At 50.4% G+C, this 20108-nt stretch overlaps 1 protein-coding gene across 1 annotated transcript in view; it reads left to right on the top strand.

The window, feature by feature from the left end:
* Positions 1-10374, top strand: part of LOC105095909 (myosin-13) — a 46428-nt gene extending 36054 nt beyond the window's left edge. The window contains exons 29-39 of the mRNA XM_064494938.1: positions 85-268; positions 703-868; positions 1545-1669; positions 2555-2863; positions 2944-3147; positions 4622-4747; positions 5048-5218; positions 7310-7414; positions 7515-7610; positions 8961-9165; positions 10328-10374. Coding sequence (XP_064351008.1) covers positions 85-268; positions 703-868; positions 1545-1669; positions 2555-2863; positions 2944-3147; positions 4622-4747; positions 5048-5218; positions 7310-7414; positions 7515-7610; positions 8961-9165; positions 10328-10374 — 1738 coding nt within the window. The remainder of the gene's footprint in view (positions 1-84; positions 269-702; positions 869-1544; positions 1670-2554; positions 2864-2943; positions 3148-4621; positions 4748-5047; positions 5219-7309; positions 7415-7514; positions 7611-8960; positions 9166-10327) is intronic.
* Positions 10375-20108: the final 9734 nt, after the last annotated feature.

The following is a 20108-nucleotide window of genomic DNA, read 5'->3' as shown; positions in this document are numbered from 1 at the left end:
GAGGGCTCAGTTCTCTTCTGAGCTGGCAGTTCTGAAATCGTCCACCTTTGCCAACAACCACCACCACAAATCTGGCTCTCCTAGGAAAAAACTGGCCCAGAGGCTCCAGGAAGCAGAGGAAAACACAGAGGCTGTGAGCTCCAAGTGCGCTTCCTTGGAGAAAACCAAGCAGAGGCTGCAGGGGGAGGTGGATGACCTGATGCTGGATTTGGAGCGGGCCAACACAGCCTGCGCCACCCTGGACAAGAAGCAGAGGAACTTCGATAAGGTTCTTGTCAAAGATAAGACACCAAAGATACCACCGCTTGACGGCAGCAGCGGTGAAAGTGATGGCCTGTCACTCGAGATGTGTGAAGTGCACACAGCTTTGGGGAGCCCCCCGGAGTGTCAGGCCTCGGGGCGGGGGGGGTTTAGGATTCATGCTCTCTCTCTGTCTTTGTGACAGTCCCCCCCAAAGGAATTTTATTTTTAATTAAAGCTAATTCAGAGTCCTCTGAGATCCAGCTATCTTGAAGAATACAGCAGATCTCTGTAGAGATATCCGGGTTTAGAACCCCCGATCTAGACTGGGGCTCACCCTGTTTCTTTGGTCCCTAAGGATGGAAGGGTCCAACCTGGGCATTGCTGACAGCCCTTGTCTGCATGACTTCTCCGCGTCCCTGGCCCTTTCTGCTTCTCACGGGTCCCTCTGCCATCTCCTAGGTCCTCACAGAGTGGAAGCAAAAACTGGATGAGAGTCAGGCTGAGTTGGAAGCGGCTCAGAAAGAGTCCAGGTCACTCAGTACAGAAATCTTCAAGATGCAGAATGCCTACGAGGAGGTGGTGGATCAGTTAGAGACGCTGAGAAGGGAGAACAAAAATCTCCAAGGTAACCATTCCCCCTGACAGGTGTGTGATAGCCCCTGAGCTCTCTACCCCACTACAGGTGTGTAACTGTCCCCCTTCTCTTCTGGCCACCCCTCCCCCATTTGGCCACAGCTCCCGCCTCCTTCCCACTGCCCCACAAAATCCTCACATCTACTCAGTTTACCCCGAGGCCCAAACCCCCCCAGCATAAGGCACAGTAGCAGCAAAGCCCTGTTCTAGGGAACTGAGGGCTCACCAGGCTCTGCTGGAGGACAGATCTTCTGCAATGCTGTCTCTACGTGGCTTTGTGTCCTCGGGCGGGCCACTGAATCCCTTAGGACCCTGACGTACAAAATCAGACCAGGTCCAATGCCCCTTCCAAGCCCCCCCTCTATCTCTAAGACTATGATTTTATGCATTTTCTCCACAATATCCTCCCCTGGTCCTCTCTGGGACCGTTCTGTAGATGGTGTGAAGATTTAGGGTCACACAGTGTCCTGTTGCTTCTCTCTCTGCATGGTTCAGGTGGCGCCACACACCTGTGTCTTGCCGACACCTCCCCCAAAAGGCTTCACTGTGTTAATTCTCTCCCGTATGAATGTCATGAATGAATCACCAATCCCTAAATTCCCTGGCAAACGCCTGTGCCATCAAACAGAGCCTGTTGAAACAGCCTAAATCAAGCCTGTCCTTTGCAGAAGAGATTTCCGACCTAACCATGCAGATTGCAGAAACCAACAAGAATCTTCAGGAAGTGGAAAAGACCAAGAAGCAAGTGGAGCAAGGAAAGTCAGATCTTCAGGCTGCCCTAGAAGAGGCAGAGGCAAGTGTCTGGGATGCGATGGAGGAGGGCAGGGCACTGAAGGAGAGGGGACTAGACCACTCCTTGGGGGCCCTTCCTGCCGAGAGGCACTGAGGCTCCATCAGGAAGACCATCCAGCTGCCCTGGAGGAAGTAAGTGCATTCTCTCGCTTCATCTCCTGGGTGTCCTCTGGTGCACTGTATTTCCCCTTCCAAATAAATAAATTTGTTCATTATGTCCTTGACGTCTTCTGCTCAGAAAGCAAGAACTCAACCACCAAACAACCTGGAGCTGGCTCAGAATCCCTTAGTTTTAAAAGAGAGTTGGGCACAGTCATCTTTGGCTACTGGGAATTCTGCATAGTCTGAAGAGTGCAGTCTCCTGATGCGATCATCAGTTGTGGCCATCGCGGGGCAGGAGGTTGAGATGTCTCTAAGGAAGTCTGCACAACGCGGGATAACAGGAGGACAACTGCTGTGTCCTTTTAGAGAATGGGCTGGCTCCTGACTTCTGGTCACTATTAAAACAGACACACTCAATCCAATTCAAAAAGATGCTCTGTCCTCCTCAAGACATAAGATTGTTAATAACAGATATAGAAGTTTCAGTTCTAATATGTATATAGATGACTGAATCACTACACTGTACACCAGAAATTAACACAACACTAAACCAACTATACGTCAATTAAATAAATAAATAAATAAATAAATAAAATTTCATTTCTAGTTTCATTGTCAGTAGGGACATTTGGGAGCAAATTGCTTGACCTCTCTGAGTATTGTTCTATTCAAATGCTCATGAAACAAGCATAATAATACTCATTTTATAATAATAGGGATGAAAAAACCCATTCAAAAAGGTGGCTGCCCCTGGCACTCCCAATCACTCCTTTACTTTTATCAGGGTTCCTTGGAACATGAAGAGAGCAAGATTTTGCGTGCCCAGCTAGAGTTGAACCAGTTAAAATCTGAGCTTGACCGCAAGCTCACTGAGAAGGATGAAGAAATCGAGCAGCTGAAAAGAAACAGCCAGCGGGCAGCAGAGGCCATGCAGAGCATGCTGGATGCTGAGATCCGGAGCCGGAATGATGCTCTGAGGCTGAAGAAGAAGATGGAAGGAGATCTCAATGAGCTGGAGATCCAGCTGGGCCACTCCAACCGCCAGGTGGCGGAGACTCAGAAACACCTGCGTGCAGTCCAGGGCCAGCTCAAGGTAAGCGTGCGGCCCCTGGCAGACCTGGCAGGACCTCAGCCTGCCCTGGGCTCTGGCCTCACCCCTGGTTTCCCATGAAGGACTCCCAGCTGCACCTGGATGACGCCCTGAGGAGCAATGAGGACCTCAAGGAGCAGCTGGCCATCGTGCAGCGCAGGAATGGCCTCTTGCTGGAGGAGCTGGAGGAGATGAAGGCGGCCCTGGAGCAGACGGAGCGGACTCGCAAGCTGTCAGAGCAGGAGCTGCTGGACGCCAGTGACCGCGTGCAGCTCCTGCACTCCCAGGTGTGTCCTTCCTCCCTCCGCCTGGGGTCCACCCTGGGGGCTGGGCGGAAAGGAACCCCATCGCTCCTCCAAGACTAGTGATCAAGACCAACTTCCGTTAGGCTTATTTCTTGAAATAACTGTCTCTAGGTGGACAGATTCCTGAACTATCCTTTACCTGAAGATAAAAGGTTGCACATGCACATTGTCGGGAAATCAAAGCAAGGAAGGATGAATTGTTGCATAAAGGGCCTAGAGAAGTCTTCACTGAGGCAGTAACATTTAAGCAGCAAGCTTAGAAAATTAAGATTGTTTTTTGAAATAATTATTTTTAGGAAAATTTTTTAAATTCCTTGTTGTAAAAAATAGAGAATATAAGCCAAAAAGTAGAAGAAAAACATCAACCATAGTGTTAACATTTAGAGATCTTTTATTCTAGGTGCTCGTCTCTGTGCGTAAATATGATATTTTTTGTAAATGTGATCAATCTTTTTGTAACTTTTTTTCATTTAATAATGTGTCCTGATCATATTTCTATACTTTAAAACAGTTTTCTATGATATGGTTTTTAATGACAGAAAAGTAGTCCATTTTAGTTGTGTATTATGGTACTTTTATTTAATCAGTATGGTTGGATAGTTTTAGATTGTTCTCAATAAAAATTTTTACTATTAGAAAGAGTGCTATGACAAACTTCTTCATAACTAAATTTTCACATACATCCAGGATTATTATTTCCTTAATATTCCTAAAAGTAAACAAATTCCTGGAAGGACAATTCCATGGTCAAAATGCTAAAGATATTTATGTTATAAATTACTCTTTAACTTAATTATCCCAATTTTTGTTCCCACTGGGAAAATATGTGAGAACTATTTTCTATAAATTCTCAAAAACCCTAGCTATTTTTTTTTAATCTTCACCAATTCTGTGATTGAAAAACATCTCCCTTTTAAAATTCTTATTTCTTTGGTTATTAGTCAGGTAGAACATTTCATCACATTTTTGGCCATCTGTATTTCTTCTGTGTCTTAGCTATTGGTATTTACGCCCTTTTTTCTTAATGATTTGTCTTATTTACATATTAAGGAAGGAAATATTTTTTCAGCAACATACATTGCAAATGTTTTCTGGTTTGTCATCACCCTTACAATTCCATGTATGATGTATTTTGATCATGAGAATTATTTTTCATTTCATATAGTTATGTCAACCATTTTCTTATTCCAACACCTTTAATTAAATAATCTATCCTTCCACAAATATTTGAAAGTCTACCTTTATCATTTACTCAATTCTTTTACGTACAATTCTTGGGTCTTTTTTGGCACTTACTGTTCAACCAAGAATGAAACACTATCTTTTTTATATTTTTTCACCCATGTGAAAAATAAGAAATGGAACATGATCATGCTGGATGTCTTTCCCCACCCAGCTCTCTCCCTCTAATCGCTGTTAGTGTCCAAATGTAACCTGAACCTAATTTTTCTTGTAGAACACGAGCCTGATAAATACCAAGAAAAAACTGGAAGCTGACATAGCCCAGTGCCAGGCGGAAGTGGAGAACTCTATCCAGGAATCCAAAAATGCAGAGGAGAAGGCCAAGAAGGCCATCACGGATGTGAGCTCCTTTATTATCAGAGATGCTGTTTGGAGATAAGAAAGGGGCTTCTAAGCAGGACAAGTAGGTTTCTTTCCCTTACCACCTACAGTGGTACCACCTACAGTGGTGGCTTCCTGGAGAGACGGAAGGAGATGGAGCCTCAGCAGAGGCAAAGCGGGAGGGGAGCTGTGCGGAATCAGTGACGGCTGAGGGAGGGAGGCAGGCATCAGCACACCCAGGACCAACCTCACAGCATCCTCCATGCACTCGGGCAGGGAGGGCGGGTGGCCCACCGGTCCTTCCTGTGAACTTAACCAGGCGGCCATGATGGCCGAGGAGCTGAAGAAGGAGCAGGACACCAGCGCCCACCTGGAGCGGATGAAGAAGAACCTGGAGCAGACGGTGAAGGACCTGCAGCACCGCCTGGACGAGGCTGAGCAGCTGGCCCTGAAGGGCGGGAAGAAGCAGATCCAGAAGCTGGAGAACCGGGTAGGGCAATGGGGGAGGACTCTCGCTCCCAAAGGGACACCATTCAGTCACCCCTGGCAGAACCACAATGTGGAAACTCAGGTGGCAGGAATGGGGCACTGAGTCGACTGCAGGTTTCATTTGGGGACCGCCTGTGAAGCTCCCTGTGAGCCCAGCGTCGCACCTGTTTCTCCCTCGCTGGCCCCTCCGCCAGCACACACAAACCCACTTTAGGATGCATGTCCCTCGGTACCTGTAATGTAACGACATTTTAAATGTTTTTATCTAGAGTCAGATCTACCTAAATTGTGGGGAGGCATACTTTACAATCATAAAATTACACATTTTGGTGTGATTTACATTTTGGACTGAGCTCCACTTTGATAAGTGATGGCCCATCCTACGTAAAATCTGTCCTCTTCCTTTGCCTCCCATTGCCGGATCTCATTCCCTCCCCAGATTTCCTAATGTCTACACGCCGCCTGCAATTCCCACATCTTTCTCACTCATCCTAAACGGAGGGTGATTGGCACTTCCTCCAGGCTCACTCGCTGGCGAAGTGCAACGTCCACATGGGACAGTCCTGCTTTTTCTTTATCTGGGAGTGTACTTCGTAGTTTTAAATTTATTTGCTGATTCTTCCCTTTGTCTCCTGTACCCCCTCCTTTCCCCTTTAGACCTGGGATGGTTTGTTTTATTTGTGTTTTAAAACGGGCAGCACTATGAGTTGGCATTTTGCAGAAGAGCTCCACAGAGGAGGACGTTAGACTGTCTCTGTGGTCCCCGAGAGAAGGGATGGGAAGGAGCGGGAGAGGAAGAGGATGAGGGGGAGAAGAGATGGAAACAATTTCTCCCAGCAGGAAAGACCCAAACACATTCTTTACGCCAACCGCCCAAGGATGTGGTCACCCAGCTCTGAATACATTTTAAGTGTGAAAAGGTTTTGGAGCTAAAAACTACAAAGCTGTAGACATACGAGAAACAGAAGTAAACACCAGGGAAATTAGAGCTCCCCCTCAAATTCTTTAAATGCTTATTTTTAATTATTCCCAGTCCCCTTCTACTAAAACGAACTTGGGATTATCCATCTCATGGGACCTCCCTTGAGGGAGGAATTAGACCCCATGCCACCCTCTAATGATTCTTTGATTCCTGGGTTGGCAGGGAACACTTTGCCAGCCTCCCCTCAGCCTGGTGAGGCACCATGACTGTCCTCCAATTCCCAGCTGCCCCGTTATCTCAGTTCCACGAACCTTTCAGAGGCCTAGCGAGAATCCCCAAGGGAAGCAAGTGTTTTCTAGAACCTGACGGAAGACAGCTTCCTAGGGCCCGTGGGTGGGATCCTTTTTGGATCTGTGCCCAGAGCTGCCTGTTCCGCTGGTAGATTTCAAGGTTGATCTAGCGAGTCTGCAAGCCCAGAGCCACCCTCCCACCCCCGCCGCTGGGCTCTCTCTGGACTGAGGAGTCGGGCCGTAGGGGGTGACCTGCATTCTTGGTGGCTGTCCTGTCCCCTCAAGACTTGAGAAAAGGCAGACGCAGCTATGAAATCAACCATACATGTGCAGCACTGTATCATTACAAAACATCATCCACAGACTTTGTTTAATTTGATCCCCACACTCAAGGCAGGTTGGGCAGGAATTATCATCTCCATCCTAAATACGCAGAAAACTCGTACTCAGTGATGGCAGCTGACTTGCTTTGGATCAGTCAGCTGGAGCCAGGGCTTAAACACACCTTTGACTCTCCCTGGCTCCAGTCCTCTCCATGAGCACTGCTGCCTTACTTGACCAGGAATCAGTGTCCCCACAACAGCCCTTGCTGAGTGCATTACCCAGAGGAAGGCACATCTTTTGCACAGCCCAATCCAGTAGCCAAGCCATGTGCCCCTGGGGCTGCTTCTGCCCAGAGAGGACGTCTTGTCACGTGTGCAGAGCCCTGGCACGGACTAGAGGCAGCCTTGTGAAGAAAATGTGTTCCTGAGCCCCAGGACAGACACTTTTGCAAAACAGGCTTAGCAGATCTTGAGTTCACCCTCCAACAAATGGCACAGGAGTGGGTGAGGAAAGCCTGGGAGATGCCACCTGACCTCTGCGCTCCTTCCGTGTGCAGGTGCGGGAGCTGGAAAGTGAGCTCGACGCTGAGCAGAAGAGGGGAGCCGAGGCCCTGAAGGGCGCCCACAGATATGAACGAAAGGTTAAAGAAATGACTTACCAGGTAGGCAGTGACTCACTGAATCCTCGGGGGACGCCTGCTGGATCAGAGCCGGCAGAAGCGGCAGGGGTCTGGGGCCCTGGCACGTACACTCTGTTTGCAGGCTGAGGAGGACCGCAAGAACATCCTCAGGCTCCAGGACCTGGTGGACAAGCTGCAGGCCAAAGTGAAGGCTTACAAGAGGCAGGCAGAGGAGGCCGTGAGTGTGGGGTCCTGGGGGGCCCCTGGTCCTGAGCAGGAGGACATCCCAGGTTCATAGGGTCTGAGGCCTCGGTTTTCAGCAGCAGGTTATAAACACGAGGACAGGACACCTGCCATCTCCCTCCCAGTCTGTATTAGGCAAACCTGCCCTACCTCCCCTCCCCAGGCCCCTTGCCTCACCCGTTCTGGCCCAGCCACCTCCACCCCTTCACTCTGCCTCTGCCGACCTGGCTTTATCTCACCCACCCTGACTCACCCCATCTGCCCCTGCCTCACTCCGCCCTCCCTGCCCCTGAGACCTGACCTCAGACACCTCATTCTAATTCACGTCCTAATTTGGTTCACCCCGTCCCTGGCCCTCACCACCTCCATCCTTCCCCGGCCTCCCTCACTCCCACCCTCTTGTTCATCCTTTCTGATCTGCCCTTAGCAAACAAGTGAAAGCAACAGGGAGGAAACGGTTTGGGCAGAAACCAGCACTGCTGAGATTTTTTTTCTGGGAACACTAGGTCAGAAGATGTTAGTAGCAGGAAGCTGGGGCAGTGGGTGGGGGAGGAGTGGGGTCTTTTTCTTTTAATAGAAAAAAAATCATTTGGGAAACTCTGGGTTCCACAAAGTTGGACGAATCGTTTTGCTTCAAGGATTTCTCAGATTTTGCAGGTAACATGGAATGAGCTCTTCAAAGTAGAAGAGGCGTTCTGAATGTAGCATTTCCCATCCTGGATGGACCTTGGCTCCTTTTTATTAGAGGCAGAGCATCCCACGGGACAAGTGTCCTGAGGAAAAAGGTCTGGGGACCCTGCCCTGGATCAATGACTGGTGGTTCCATCCTGACCTCAGGAAGCAGATCTGAACTGGTTAAATGGAGGGAGGTATCCTTACCCACCAGATTAGCACAGTCACGCAGGACTGGCCGGGCTGGAGGGGACCCAGGAGGCCACCTTCATCAGAAACCCCTGGATGGCCCTCAGAGAGACCCACGCGCTGTCCTCGCTGCAGGCAGATGGTGCTGGGAGCAGGCACAGGGCAGCGGGCTTGGGCCATCAGTCTCTTGACACTTCCAGGTGACTTGGGAGACTCGGGTCTCCTCTGAAGAGCTCCAGCAGGGGAGACGACACAGAAGGGGGTGCAGGGGAACGTGGGGGCATCCGGGGGCAGCAGACCCGTGAGGGGCCAGGGCAGTCCACACGGGCAGGAGCTGCGGGCGTCGTCCGCACTGCTGGAGGGCTAGCTGTCTCTCCTCTGCTATCAGGGAACTGGGGGCCCAAGCCCTCCCAGTTCCCCAGGGGCTGTCAGGGGCCAGGTGTGGGCCTTCCTCAGCCTCCTGCCCCCTCTGTCTTCCATTCAGGAGGAGCAGGCCAACACGCAGCTGTCCAGGTGCCGGCGGGTCCAGCACGAGCTGGAGGAGGCTGAGGAGCGGGCAGACATCGCTGAGTCCCAGGTCAACAAGCTGCGGGCCAAGAGCCGGGATGTGGGGGCCCAGGTGAGAGCAGACCTCTTCCCCAGCCGTCCTGAGACCCCAGACCAGGCAGCACCCAGGCAGAGTTTGGAAGGTGCCTGTTGGTGCCCCTTCCCTGCTGCTGGTCGTGCATTCACAGATGCCACTGCTCCAGCCAGGCCCCCCGTGGTTCCAGGCCCATGGAGTGGGGGAGCAGTGACTGACCAGGGGCCAGACACCCTTCCTCTCCCCTGTCCCTCCCTGTTACAAGTGGCGCTGCCCAAGAAGCCCCTGCTTTGGTGAGGTGCGGGTGGGGGGTGAGGGGTGGAGTCCATCCCATCTCCAGGGGCTCAACTGGTTTATTTTTACAATGCAAAGGGAGACACAGCCACGCCTTAATATTTTTCTGAGGTTCCAGCCTCCCCAGCTGCCCACTTGAAGACGATGCTCAGCCTCCCCTTCAGTTTGACTCATCTTCTGTGTACGATTCTTTTTCTCCCACAGAAGATGGAAGAATGAGCCTCTCCCAATGCCTGTTGCCATGGGACACCTCGGGAGAGTGGAGGGAAAGTGTTGTGAGAAATAAACTCTCCTGACTACTGGGATCCCTGGCTCTGCTGTGCTTATTATCATGGTCCCTTTCTCCTCCACAAGGTGGTTTCAGATTCTTGCCAGTATGTTGTACACACAGAAAGTAAGGGATGTGGAAGTGGAGCCTCCTGGCCCCAAGCGGGAAAGGTGGAACTCCAGCCCACTTCCAGATCAACCACCGCCCACCCCTCACTGTGCATTTAAAAATAAAGACCCTTTCTCATAATTATAGCACACTGTTGTCCTAGCAACTCACAATTCTTTCAAATTCACTTCCCCATTTCTCCCTAAATTTACAGAAGGGGAAACTGGGCCCAGAAAGGTGAAGCGTTCTGACTGTAGTTGTCCAGGGCAGAGGGGAGACAACCCACAAGATCCCAGACCCCAGGCCAGGTTCTTTCCTCCAAGAAGCTCTGTTTTTCCATCCTGTCCCTCCCAGGGGCCTTGTGCCCACTCCTCTCAGACCACCCACAGCTCCCATAACATCCGAGCACCTGAATTCACTCATTCCTGAGCGGACAGATGCTTAGGGAGAGACTGCATAGGGGCTGCCCTATCTTGCAAGCCTTGCTCCTCCTTCCAGCGGGGTCTCTCCTCTCCACGTGCATGGATCCTCCCCCACGGGCGCTCGGGCCGAGGGGGAAGGGAGCAGCTAGTCTTAGGGCTCACTCCCGGCTTCTCCCCAGATCCCACTGATTCTGATTATGTTGGTTTTCTTATCCTGAAGCAGTAGGAATGCAGCAAGATGAATAAGGACAGCTTCAGGAGCCAAGACTAAATCTGAGCCTCGGCCTGACCGCTTAGTAGCAGTAGCTGCATGGCCTGGGTTGCCCACGTGCATTCTCTGAACCTGAGCTGTCTCACGGTCAGACTGACCTGTGTGGTCAAGGTTACAAACTTTGGGTTCCAGCAAACCTGGATGGAATCCGGATGCTATCACATACCAACTGTGTGGCCTTGGGCAGCTTCAGACTAACTCTCTGAACCTCAATCTCCTTACTCTGTAAGGCGGAGATAACAATCAAAAATCATAGCTTCGCTGTGACAGATGGGGGGCTGGGCTGGGGGCAAGGGGTGCAGGTGGTCTGACTTAGTCTGTACCAGGCACTGAGGTGCCCTCTCCTCGAACACTTAGATCACCCCTTCTCTCTGGCCTTCTAGATCCTCCTTTCCTTCTCATCACCAGCCCAACCCCTGTGGCTCTGACACCAGCACTATCATCACCATCCTCACTGTCATCACCACCATCACCATCCTCACCATCATCATCACCATCTCACTGTCATCACCACCATCACCATCCTCACCATCATCATCACCATCTCACTGTCATCACCACCATCACCATCCTCACCATCACCATCACCATCCTCACTGTCATCACCACCATCACCATCCTCACTGTCATCACCACCATCACCGTCCTCACCATCATCATCACCATCTCACTGTCACCACCACCATCACCATCCTCACCATCATCATCACCATCCTCACTGTCATCACCACCATCACCATCCTCACCATCACCACTGCCAAACTTGAGGATGAAAAAGTCCATTAAAAATGATCTCTTCACAAACTTATGGTTTCCAGGGGGTAAACGTGGTGGGAAGGGATAAATTGGCAGTTCAAAATTTGCAGATACTAACTACTATATATAAAACAGATAACAAGTTTATACTGTACAGCACAGGGAACTACATTCAATATCTTGTAGTAACCTACAATGAAAAAGAATATGAAAAGGAATATATGTATGTATATGTGTGACTGAAACATGATGCTGCACACCAGAAATTGACAGTTTACTATATGTCAATTAAAAAAAAAAGAGAGAGATCTCTTCAATCTCCTCGCCTTTACAGGCAAGGAAACTGAGGCCATTCTCAAAGTCCCTGGATACCAAATCCTAGTCCCACATCTGCCACCCACTACATCGTCCTCCAGTAAGAATAATAATACAATTTCAAATACACAGAGCAATTTTGCATGAGGCTGAGTGTTCATGTGCCTGTTTTCCTCTTTTCCATTCCGGCTTCCCAACAAGCCTGTCAGGAGATCAGGCAACTTTCCAGCGGTGTTGCAGACGGGCGACGGCTTGCCCAGTGCTGAGGAGGAGCTGAGTGGCAGCTCCACAGACTCGCCTACAGCACAGAGTCTCAGGACGGTGGCTCTTCCCTCGGCCTGGGCGTGTGCTGTGGTGGTGAGAGCCCGGGCGCCCGACCTGCCTGGGTCCTGGTCCTGCCCCCTCACTCACATACTGTGTGATTAGGGACAAGTCACTTCATGACTTTAAGTCTCAGCTTCCTTGTGTGTAAAGTGGGATGTAACAATGTCCTTTAGAGTGTTATTTTGAGCAGTAAGTAAGCATGCGCAAGAAATGCCCTTGGTCTAGAGCTGGACACATCGTTAGCACTCTGTCATCATGGTGGGCAGGGGTGACACACGGCTTTGTGGCATAGGGGGAGTGTAAGACAGGGGTCCGGATGGACAACAGCCTGGGGCTTTGGCTGTGTCTCTAAGGGGCTTCCTCTGGTTTGGGGAGTTAACATACCATGCAATTGGAGGTCATCAAAAAAACTTCCTGTGGAATCACTCCTTCCTGACACCCCAATAAAAGCAGATCTGAATTCCACCTGCTCAAACACACTCCAGCTCACCTGGAGTTCCCGGAGAAGCCCCCCAGCCCTCACCCCGCAGTGTCTCTGCACTTACTTGGTCCCCACAACCCCACCCTGGGCCCCCAGATATCTGGCACCCCAGGCTTTCCAGAAGGCCTTGGGCAAGCCAGGGAATGTCTCTGAGCCTCGACATGGAAGTCCTGGTGCTTACCTACTTCAGGATGGAGTTGTTTGAAAGATTCCTGTGTGATACTGTGCAAGACTTCCTCAGCACTGCAGTGTCACCCAAATTGGAGATGTTTACCTAACAAGAATGATAATAATGGTATCGTTGTTGTTAGCATTACTACTGCTCCTCCTATCATCATCATTATTACCACCATTCAGCAGTGAAACCTAGCCACCAAATCTGGACCCCAGTTCTGGGGCCTTGGAGAGCAGAGCCTACCCTGACCCACGGGCCCCTTCAAAACAGAGCTTTGCTGCCACCTCCTGGCTGTGAAAAGACACGCCTTTCATTATGCAGATGACCTAGAGATTGCACCCCTGAAGTCTGGAAATTAGACACTCAGAGTCAGAGGTGCCCCCGGAATTATGACATCTGGTCCAGGCTTCTGGTTTTGCAGATGAGAAAATCAGATTAGTGACAGGATCTGGTAACCGCTTCGGGTGTAGAATCAGAGCCAGATGCCCAGGCCTCGGAGTTCCCAGACCAGGGCTCCTTCAGCTAAGTGTCTGGAGAAGAGGACCCTGCAGAATCTGAGATGGAGGCCAAGGACTGGCCGGGCAGAGAGTGGGCCCTGGGGTTGACCTGGGCAGCAGCACAGATGGGGCCATGGCCAAGGGTCTGCTCCCAGACCTCATGCTTCTCATCCCAGGAACCTCTGCCAGGCTAGAAGAGAAGTGTGGGCCCTGGGGTGGCAGGCAGCGCACCTCCACAAACAGCCCCCTGCCCTGAATAGGGGTGGGTGACCAGCCCCTGGGTGTCTCTGGGATGCAGGGGGCTGTGACAATTCAAAAAGTGAGGTTCCTTGTCCTGAGACAAAGGATCAGGGTGTCTACTCCACAACAATATACCCAAGTCAAGACTGGTGCCATATGACCCTTCAGAGCCCCTCTCTTTCTCCAGTCCCCCCAGGATGTTGAAACAATGAGCTTCCTTGCTCTCTGGCCTTCAGGTGGGTCCAGTCAATGGGGAGCTGAGACAGAAAGGCAGGGGAAGGAGGGGCGAGAGGGTGTGTATTCCCTGCATCCCTCCCTGCAGGCAAAGGTCCCACTTCCTGCCAGGCGCCCCACTCCCCAGCCCTCTCTGTCTCCATCTCTAGTAACCAGTCCTCTCGCCCCGCTTGCACCTTCAGGCCAAGGGAAGGTCGTGGAGCCCCGAGCAATCTGACCTGAAGCTCTGCCCTACCCTGGTGACCTCCCTACACCTGCCCACACCTGCACAAGTGGACGTCTTCAGGTCATCAGTCCCATTCAGGTGGCTAATGACCCATTCAGTTTCATTGCACACTTCAACATGACACAGGCCTTCCCCCAAATCAAGCTTTTAGGATCACATCCAGGCCCCTTTTTAAACTTAAACCAGAGCGCACACTCACAGCTCTTGAATCCAGGAAGAAGCAGTTATTTCCTCTGGGATCTAAGTGGTAACCCAGAGTGCTAGACCCAGCTCGTGCCAGCTCACAAAAGCCAATCATAAAATTTTTAGGAATTTTGTTAGACTGCTGTACACAGACGTTAGTAAAATTAAATTTTATAATGTTACGAGATAAACTACAGATCTTCCTTGACTTACAATGGGATTCCGTCCCAATAAACCCACTGTAAGTTGAAAATACCGTTAAGCTGAAAATGCATTTAATACACCAAAACTACCAAACATCACAGTTTAGCCTCGCCCACCTTGAACGTGCTCAGAATGCTTACGTTAGCCTACAGCTGGGAAAAATCATCTCACACAAACCTATTTCACGGTAAAGTGTTGACTATCTCATGTAGTGGGTTGAATACTGCACTGAAAGTGAAAAACAGAACGGTTGTCTGGGTCCGGGACAGCTGTAAGTGCATCAGTTGCTTCCCCTCGTGACTGCGTGGCTGTCTGGGAGCTGTGTCTGCCCTGCCCAGCATCGCAAGAAGATCAGACTGCTCATCTCTAGGCCAAGAAAAAGATCAAAATTCAAAATTCGAAGTATAGTTTCTATTAAGTGCGTATCACGTTCATCAAGTTGAAAAATGGTGAGTCAAACCATCGTACGTCGGGGATTGTCAGTATGTGAAAAACAAAAGTAATAAAAAATCTAAACCTGTAACTTCCTAATTATTCACTACACTGTATCATGACCTATGATTTACGACTGCTAACTCCGTGTGACAGACATCTCTGACGGTGTGGTACTTACATCTCTTCCTGTCTCTGCATTTACTGATGTCATGCGGATATTCTGCTTAGCCGTTGTGCAAATATTTACACCACAGAAACTGGCAAACACTTCAATGCAGACTTTTTTTATTTGTTTGCTTGTTAAACATTTACCAGCACACCACTAAGTGGAATCAATGAAACTCAAGTAAAAACAAATCTGCTAATTTGTATATAGAGATATCAGAGTATGCTGGACCACACCCACACCCCGTGCGCCTGCCAGTCCTACTAGGCCACCTTATTCAAGGCAGCAAATTGAGAGGACTTCTCAGGGCCAAGCATTCCATCCCGCAGAGTGTGGGGAAGGTGGGGGGACAAGTCATAGGAACTCACTCAGCTGTGACAGGAAGTCAGCTTCAATGTCTAGGCAAAAAGGAAGATTTATTGGTTCACCTAAATGAAAATTTCAAGGGTAGTCAATCTCCAGGCTGACTGAGCCCACAGATATGTAGTTGGATCTAGGTTTCCAGATGATTTCTTATTTTTCTCTTTCTTTCTATCTCTCCATCCTGCTTTCCTCCAAATTAACTTTATTCCCAGGAAGCCTGCCCCTCTGATTACAAAACGGCTAGGCTTATATCCTGTATCTTAGCATCTCATTCTAGCAGCCAGAAGGGAAGAGCTTCTCTTTCCCCGGAGTTCCTGTGAAAGCCGAAGGGCTGGGCTCATGGGCTTTGATTGCCCGGATGGTCTGGCTCCTGGTGGGAAGGTGGCAGGAGGAAGGGGGCTTTGATTGGTCAAGTCTGAGTCACGGGGGACCAGCTGCACCCAAACCCCACGAAACCAGAGTGTAGAGGGGTGTTTCCTATTTCTCCCATTAGGTCAAGTTCCTATTTCCAGACGAAGCAATGTAGGGGCTAAAAAAAAAAAAAAAAGCACCAACACTGTTCATGATGAGGGTTCATGAGCACCGGGCCACGGGCTTTGCTGAGTCTGCTGCTCGCTTTTGGAACTGGGCTGCCTTCCCACAGGGTCATTGTGTGGACAAACCCACACGACGGCTGTAAAGCCCCTGGCGCAAAGTGGGCTATCCAGAATGCCGGCTGGCATTTTCCTTTCTTCGTTGCTTATCCTGACTTGTCGCTTTCCCACGAAAGAGGAACCACTGCTAACATGAGATGCTAAGACGTAGCCTGTGTACAGATTATCTCCCTCCACTCACTGTTCAACCCGCCGGCACTCAGACCCAGCAGACACCCCTTGTCCTTCAACACTCCTGCGAAGAGTGCAACTTCTCATAACATAACATCATTTCCTCCCCCGCCAGTGGCCCGAATTCCACGGAGGGCCTCTCCCTGCTGACAGGAGGAGGAAGAGACCCTAGCTCAGAGGCCATGCCCTGCAGCCAGGAACTTCCTGTCCCATGAGTCAGGACGGAGAGGTCTGGGTGGGGCCAGCACAAACATCTGGACCCAAATCGGGACATGGCTGGGATGTGAACCCAGAGCCAGCCCACGGCAGGCTGGTGGCCCTGCTGGGCAATGCTCCTTCTGGAGACCAAGCGGGCAACTCATCCAGCCAACAGTGAATTGACTGAGGCTCTGTGACAGGCCAGGAGCTGCTCTAGCTCTGGGGACACAGAGGGGAAATAAATAACAAGCCTCAGAAGCACCTTCCCCTCAAAGCTATCACAAGTTCCTCTCAAAAGTCAACTGCTCCACCGACCGGTTCCTGATTCTCACCCCCTCACTTGTCCTCCCCCGTTCCTCTCCGGGCCCTTGGATTATTGCCACCATTCATTTCCCGGTTTCTCTCCACCGTGAAACTGCCACCTCCATCAGGGGCCGGCACCTTCTTCATGATCTTAGAATCTTCCAGTGCCGATGTCCATAGAGGTTGCCAGAAAGAATAAACGTTCATAACAGCATTTTCATAGTAAAAAAAAAATTGCAAATAACCTAAAATGCTTAGGAATCAAGGACGACCTGAATACTTCACAGGCACAGTTATAATCACAGCAGCTGACACTCATGAAGTACCTTCTACGTGCTAGACGCTGTTTTAACAACTTTACATGCCTCATCTCATTTAATACTCGCACAACTTCTCTGCTGTAGGCTCCTATTTTATCCTCATTTTACAGGTGTGGCTCAGAGAGGTTAAGAATTTGTTTAATGTCACACAGCTAGTTTAGTGATAGGGCCCGAGTTTGCAATCACCATGCTAGTCTAGGATTACTTGGAGGGTTAGGTATCCTTTAAAAGGCGACAGCATAAACACTGGACTGCATCAGGATGTATCTGCGAAGATATTTACTAAAAGAAGTTAAATGAAAGAGGCTTAATATACGCACGCTGATCAAATCCCTGTGAAAACATGTGGATGTGTCGGACATGATGATCAGGGTGAGGAAGTGGGGTTTCTCATCTCTTTGAGGCTTCCTTTCTCTGCAAAGCTGTGTATAATTTTTTTTTAAGATATCTACCTGTGCGTTTTATGCCCCTGAGGATGGGCAACCTACTCTCTAATTTGATACGTGAATCCTTGCTGAGATGTTCGGGCATGAGACTGGCCTCAGTTCTGCTCCTTCCCAGCAAAGGCATTTTACAGGGATCTTCTGAAACAAAGCCTTGGCTGAAGGCTGGCTTTGGGGTGTGCGATTGGCTCTGGGGAGTCCTCAGAGATGGAGGAAAGGGCTTCCGGGTGACGGGGATGGGGGATCCTTGTGAAGTGTCACAGAAGTGTCAACTCAGTTACAAAAGCTACTTTCCCGCCCCCTCTGCTCTGTGTTATCCTCCCAGCCCTCAAGTGCCCCGGGTGCTTTAAGAAGGGATGGAGACAGGAAAGCCGAGGTCGCTAGTGTTGAACTGAGGCAACTCTGGATGGGCAGACAGGAGTCCTTGGGGAGGGGCGGTAGGAGCAGAAGGCTCACCAGGGAGTGAGTCCAGGTCAGGCAGGTACACACTGCTCTGTCCAGCTCTGGCCTGATTTCCTTCCTCTGGCCTGAAGAGCTTCCCAGAAGCAGAAGCGATCTGAAAATTCCCCCTGAGCTGGAGTCAGCCTAGGAAATACTGAAGGAAATAATGCCAAATGCCAGGTGGAGAGGAAAGAGAAGACAGGAGGCGTGGGCAGGAGGGCAGGGAGTGGATAACACCCATAGGTGCAGCCTGCATAGGAGTGGGGGTGTGACTGGGGGAGGGGGTGTGGAAATTCTGCTGCCTGAAGTTGATCATATTTATGCCAAAGAAGCCTGGTGAATGGGAGCACCATTGCCAGCTTCAAACACTTAGGTAGACACTCATAAGAAAAGAGACGGAACGTGCTCTGTCTAGAGCCTTGCTGCTCTAAGAGTGGTCCAAGCAGCATCCGCTGGGTGCTCAGAGACACAGAATCCCAGAGCCCTCCAAGATGCAGCGAATCCAAACGTGCGCCTGAACAGGATCTCCAGGTGACCTGCGAGCACGTGAAACCTGAGAGGTATGGCTCTGGGGCAACTCCACTTGCACTGTCGTTCAGAGACCAGTGCCCATCTCTGCACTGTTTGCTGATGGTCTCCCGCAGGATAAGAACAGAAACTGAGAGTGTTGGGAAGCTTTTAAAGTCATTTGACAACTGCAGTGACACCCAACCTCCTGGTCGGTGGACCACACGCTGCCCGTCTTTAACGCTGCAGACGTGGCATGAGCCGAGTACTCAGCACGCCCAGCAGGGCTCAGAGGCGCCAGGAGGGCTCGCTAAAGTGCAGCCAGCTGAGCCCATCCCCAGACTGTCTGAGTCATTAGTTTGGGGGCGGGGCCTGGGAATCTGCATTTCCAACACACTGCCAGAAGACGCTGATGCTGCTAGTCCTGGGGTCGCAAGCTGAGAACCACAGCACAGACTGGAAGACAGGCCCCAACCAGTGGCTAAGAGTTACAAGACCCAGATTCCTGCTTAATAGAAGGAAGAATGTTCTAACAGTGGGCGTTGTGTAGCCCAGAAACAGGTGAGCTCTCCCTTTACAAAATGCGTTCAGTCCTTGCCTCCCTCAGACCTCACAACAGCCCTGAGACAGAGCAATAGCAAGTTGTTACATGATTGTTTCTATTTTTTTAAAGCACCTTATTTTTAGTTTTTTTCTCTCCTTCACAGAGGCACTGGGGATTGAACCCAGGACCTCATGCACGCCAAGCACGCGCTCTACCCCTGAGCTATACCCCTCACCCCGCTATCGTTTCTGTTTTTACAGATGAGGAAACTGACTTGTCCAAGGTCAAATGGCAGAACAGGTCCACACACTCAAAAGCTCAGATGGAGCCTGAGGGGCCTCCCTTCAGGTGATGCTGAAGGGATTCTGGCACTGGGTGGGAATTTGGGTCTGACGGTTTTAAGGCCCCTTCAACCTTAAAGAAACTGGAGCCTCTTTCATGAATTCCAGCCATTAGGCTTCACTGGCGCTCAGGCAGATTTATGACCCCACTACCCTTCTGCCCCAGAGGTGAAGCTCTCCTTCCACTGGGAGTCAGGCTCTGGGCCAAAGAACTCAACTATCTTAAGCCTCAGACCCTAGAAGGGGTGCTGTGGTGGTGGCTGACAGCTCTCAGCCAGGTCCCTCCCCAGGTATTGCCCTCCACCCAAGAAAGCCACCTCACCCAGGATCATGCCCCCGTCCCCAGGGCAGTCTGCACGCAAAGACCAGGCAGAGAGGGTAGAAGGGATGATCCCCTTGCTCAAAGCAAGATAACACAGAAGAGCCATCTCAAGTCCACAGTCCAACCCCCACCCCCGCCCCAAGCCCATGGGATCGACGGAGACCCCTGTTGTGACTGCATCACAATTCACGACTTCTCCCATGACCAACCCGCTGCCTTTATTCCCCTATGGGTTGTTCAGGAGACCCAGAGAGACAGAGTTCACAGCTCCCAGTGTATGAGCTATACGGTCTTGGGCACAGTAAACCTGTTTTCCCACCTGTGAAATGAAAATAATAAAGTCAATTTCATAGGACTGTAGTGGGAATTAAGAGACAGTTCATGGGACATGATTAAAAAGCCCAGGCTCACCTTCAGCACTCAATTAACAGCAGTAGCATCACCGTCGTCATCATCTCGGAGGCTGATCATTCCTCGGGAATCACCAAATACTCTCAGGTGCAGCCGAGTCAGTGTCAGAGTGCTTCAGTCCTCCAAGTGTGGTCTGTGGACCTCTGGGTCTTGAAGTCCCTTTCAGAGGGTTTGCCAGGCCACAGCTATTTTCACTGTAATTCCAAGATATCATTTCTCTTTTTCGCTGTGTTGACATTGGTACTCACAGTACAAAAGCAGTGGTACCAATCTATCTAGTGGGGCTAGAAAGCAAGGAGGACTGTCGTCCACACTTCTATACCGATGCTGCTACTTCTGGCCAAGCCTCTGATGAACAGCTTTGGAGTCAATGTGAATGTACCTGCTGCACTGAGGGCCTGGGGCTCTGTACCTTGGCTTTCTGGAATCCTCCATT

This window comes from Camelus dromedarius, chromosome 16 (assembly GCF_036321535.1).
Source record: "Camelus dromedarius isolate mCamDro1 chromosome 16, mCamDro1.pat, whole genome shotgun sequence".
NCBI lineage: Eukaryota > Metazoa > Chordata > Mammalia > Artiodactyla > Camelidae > Camelus > Camelus dromedarius.
This window is presented reverse-complemented; position numbering and strand designations above follow the sequence as displayed.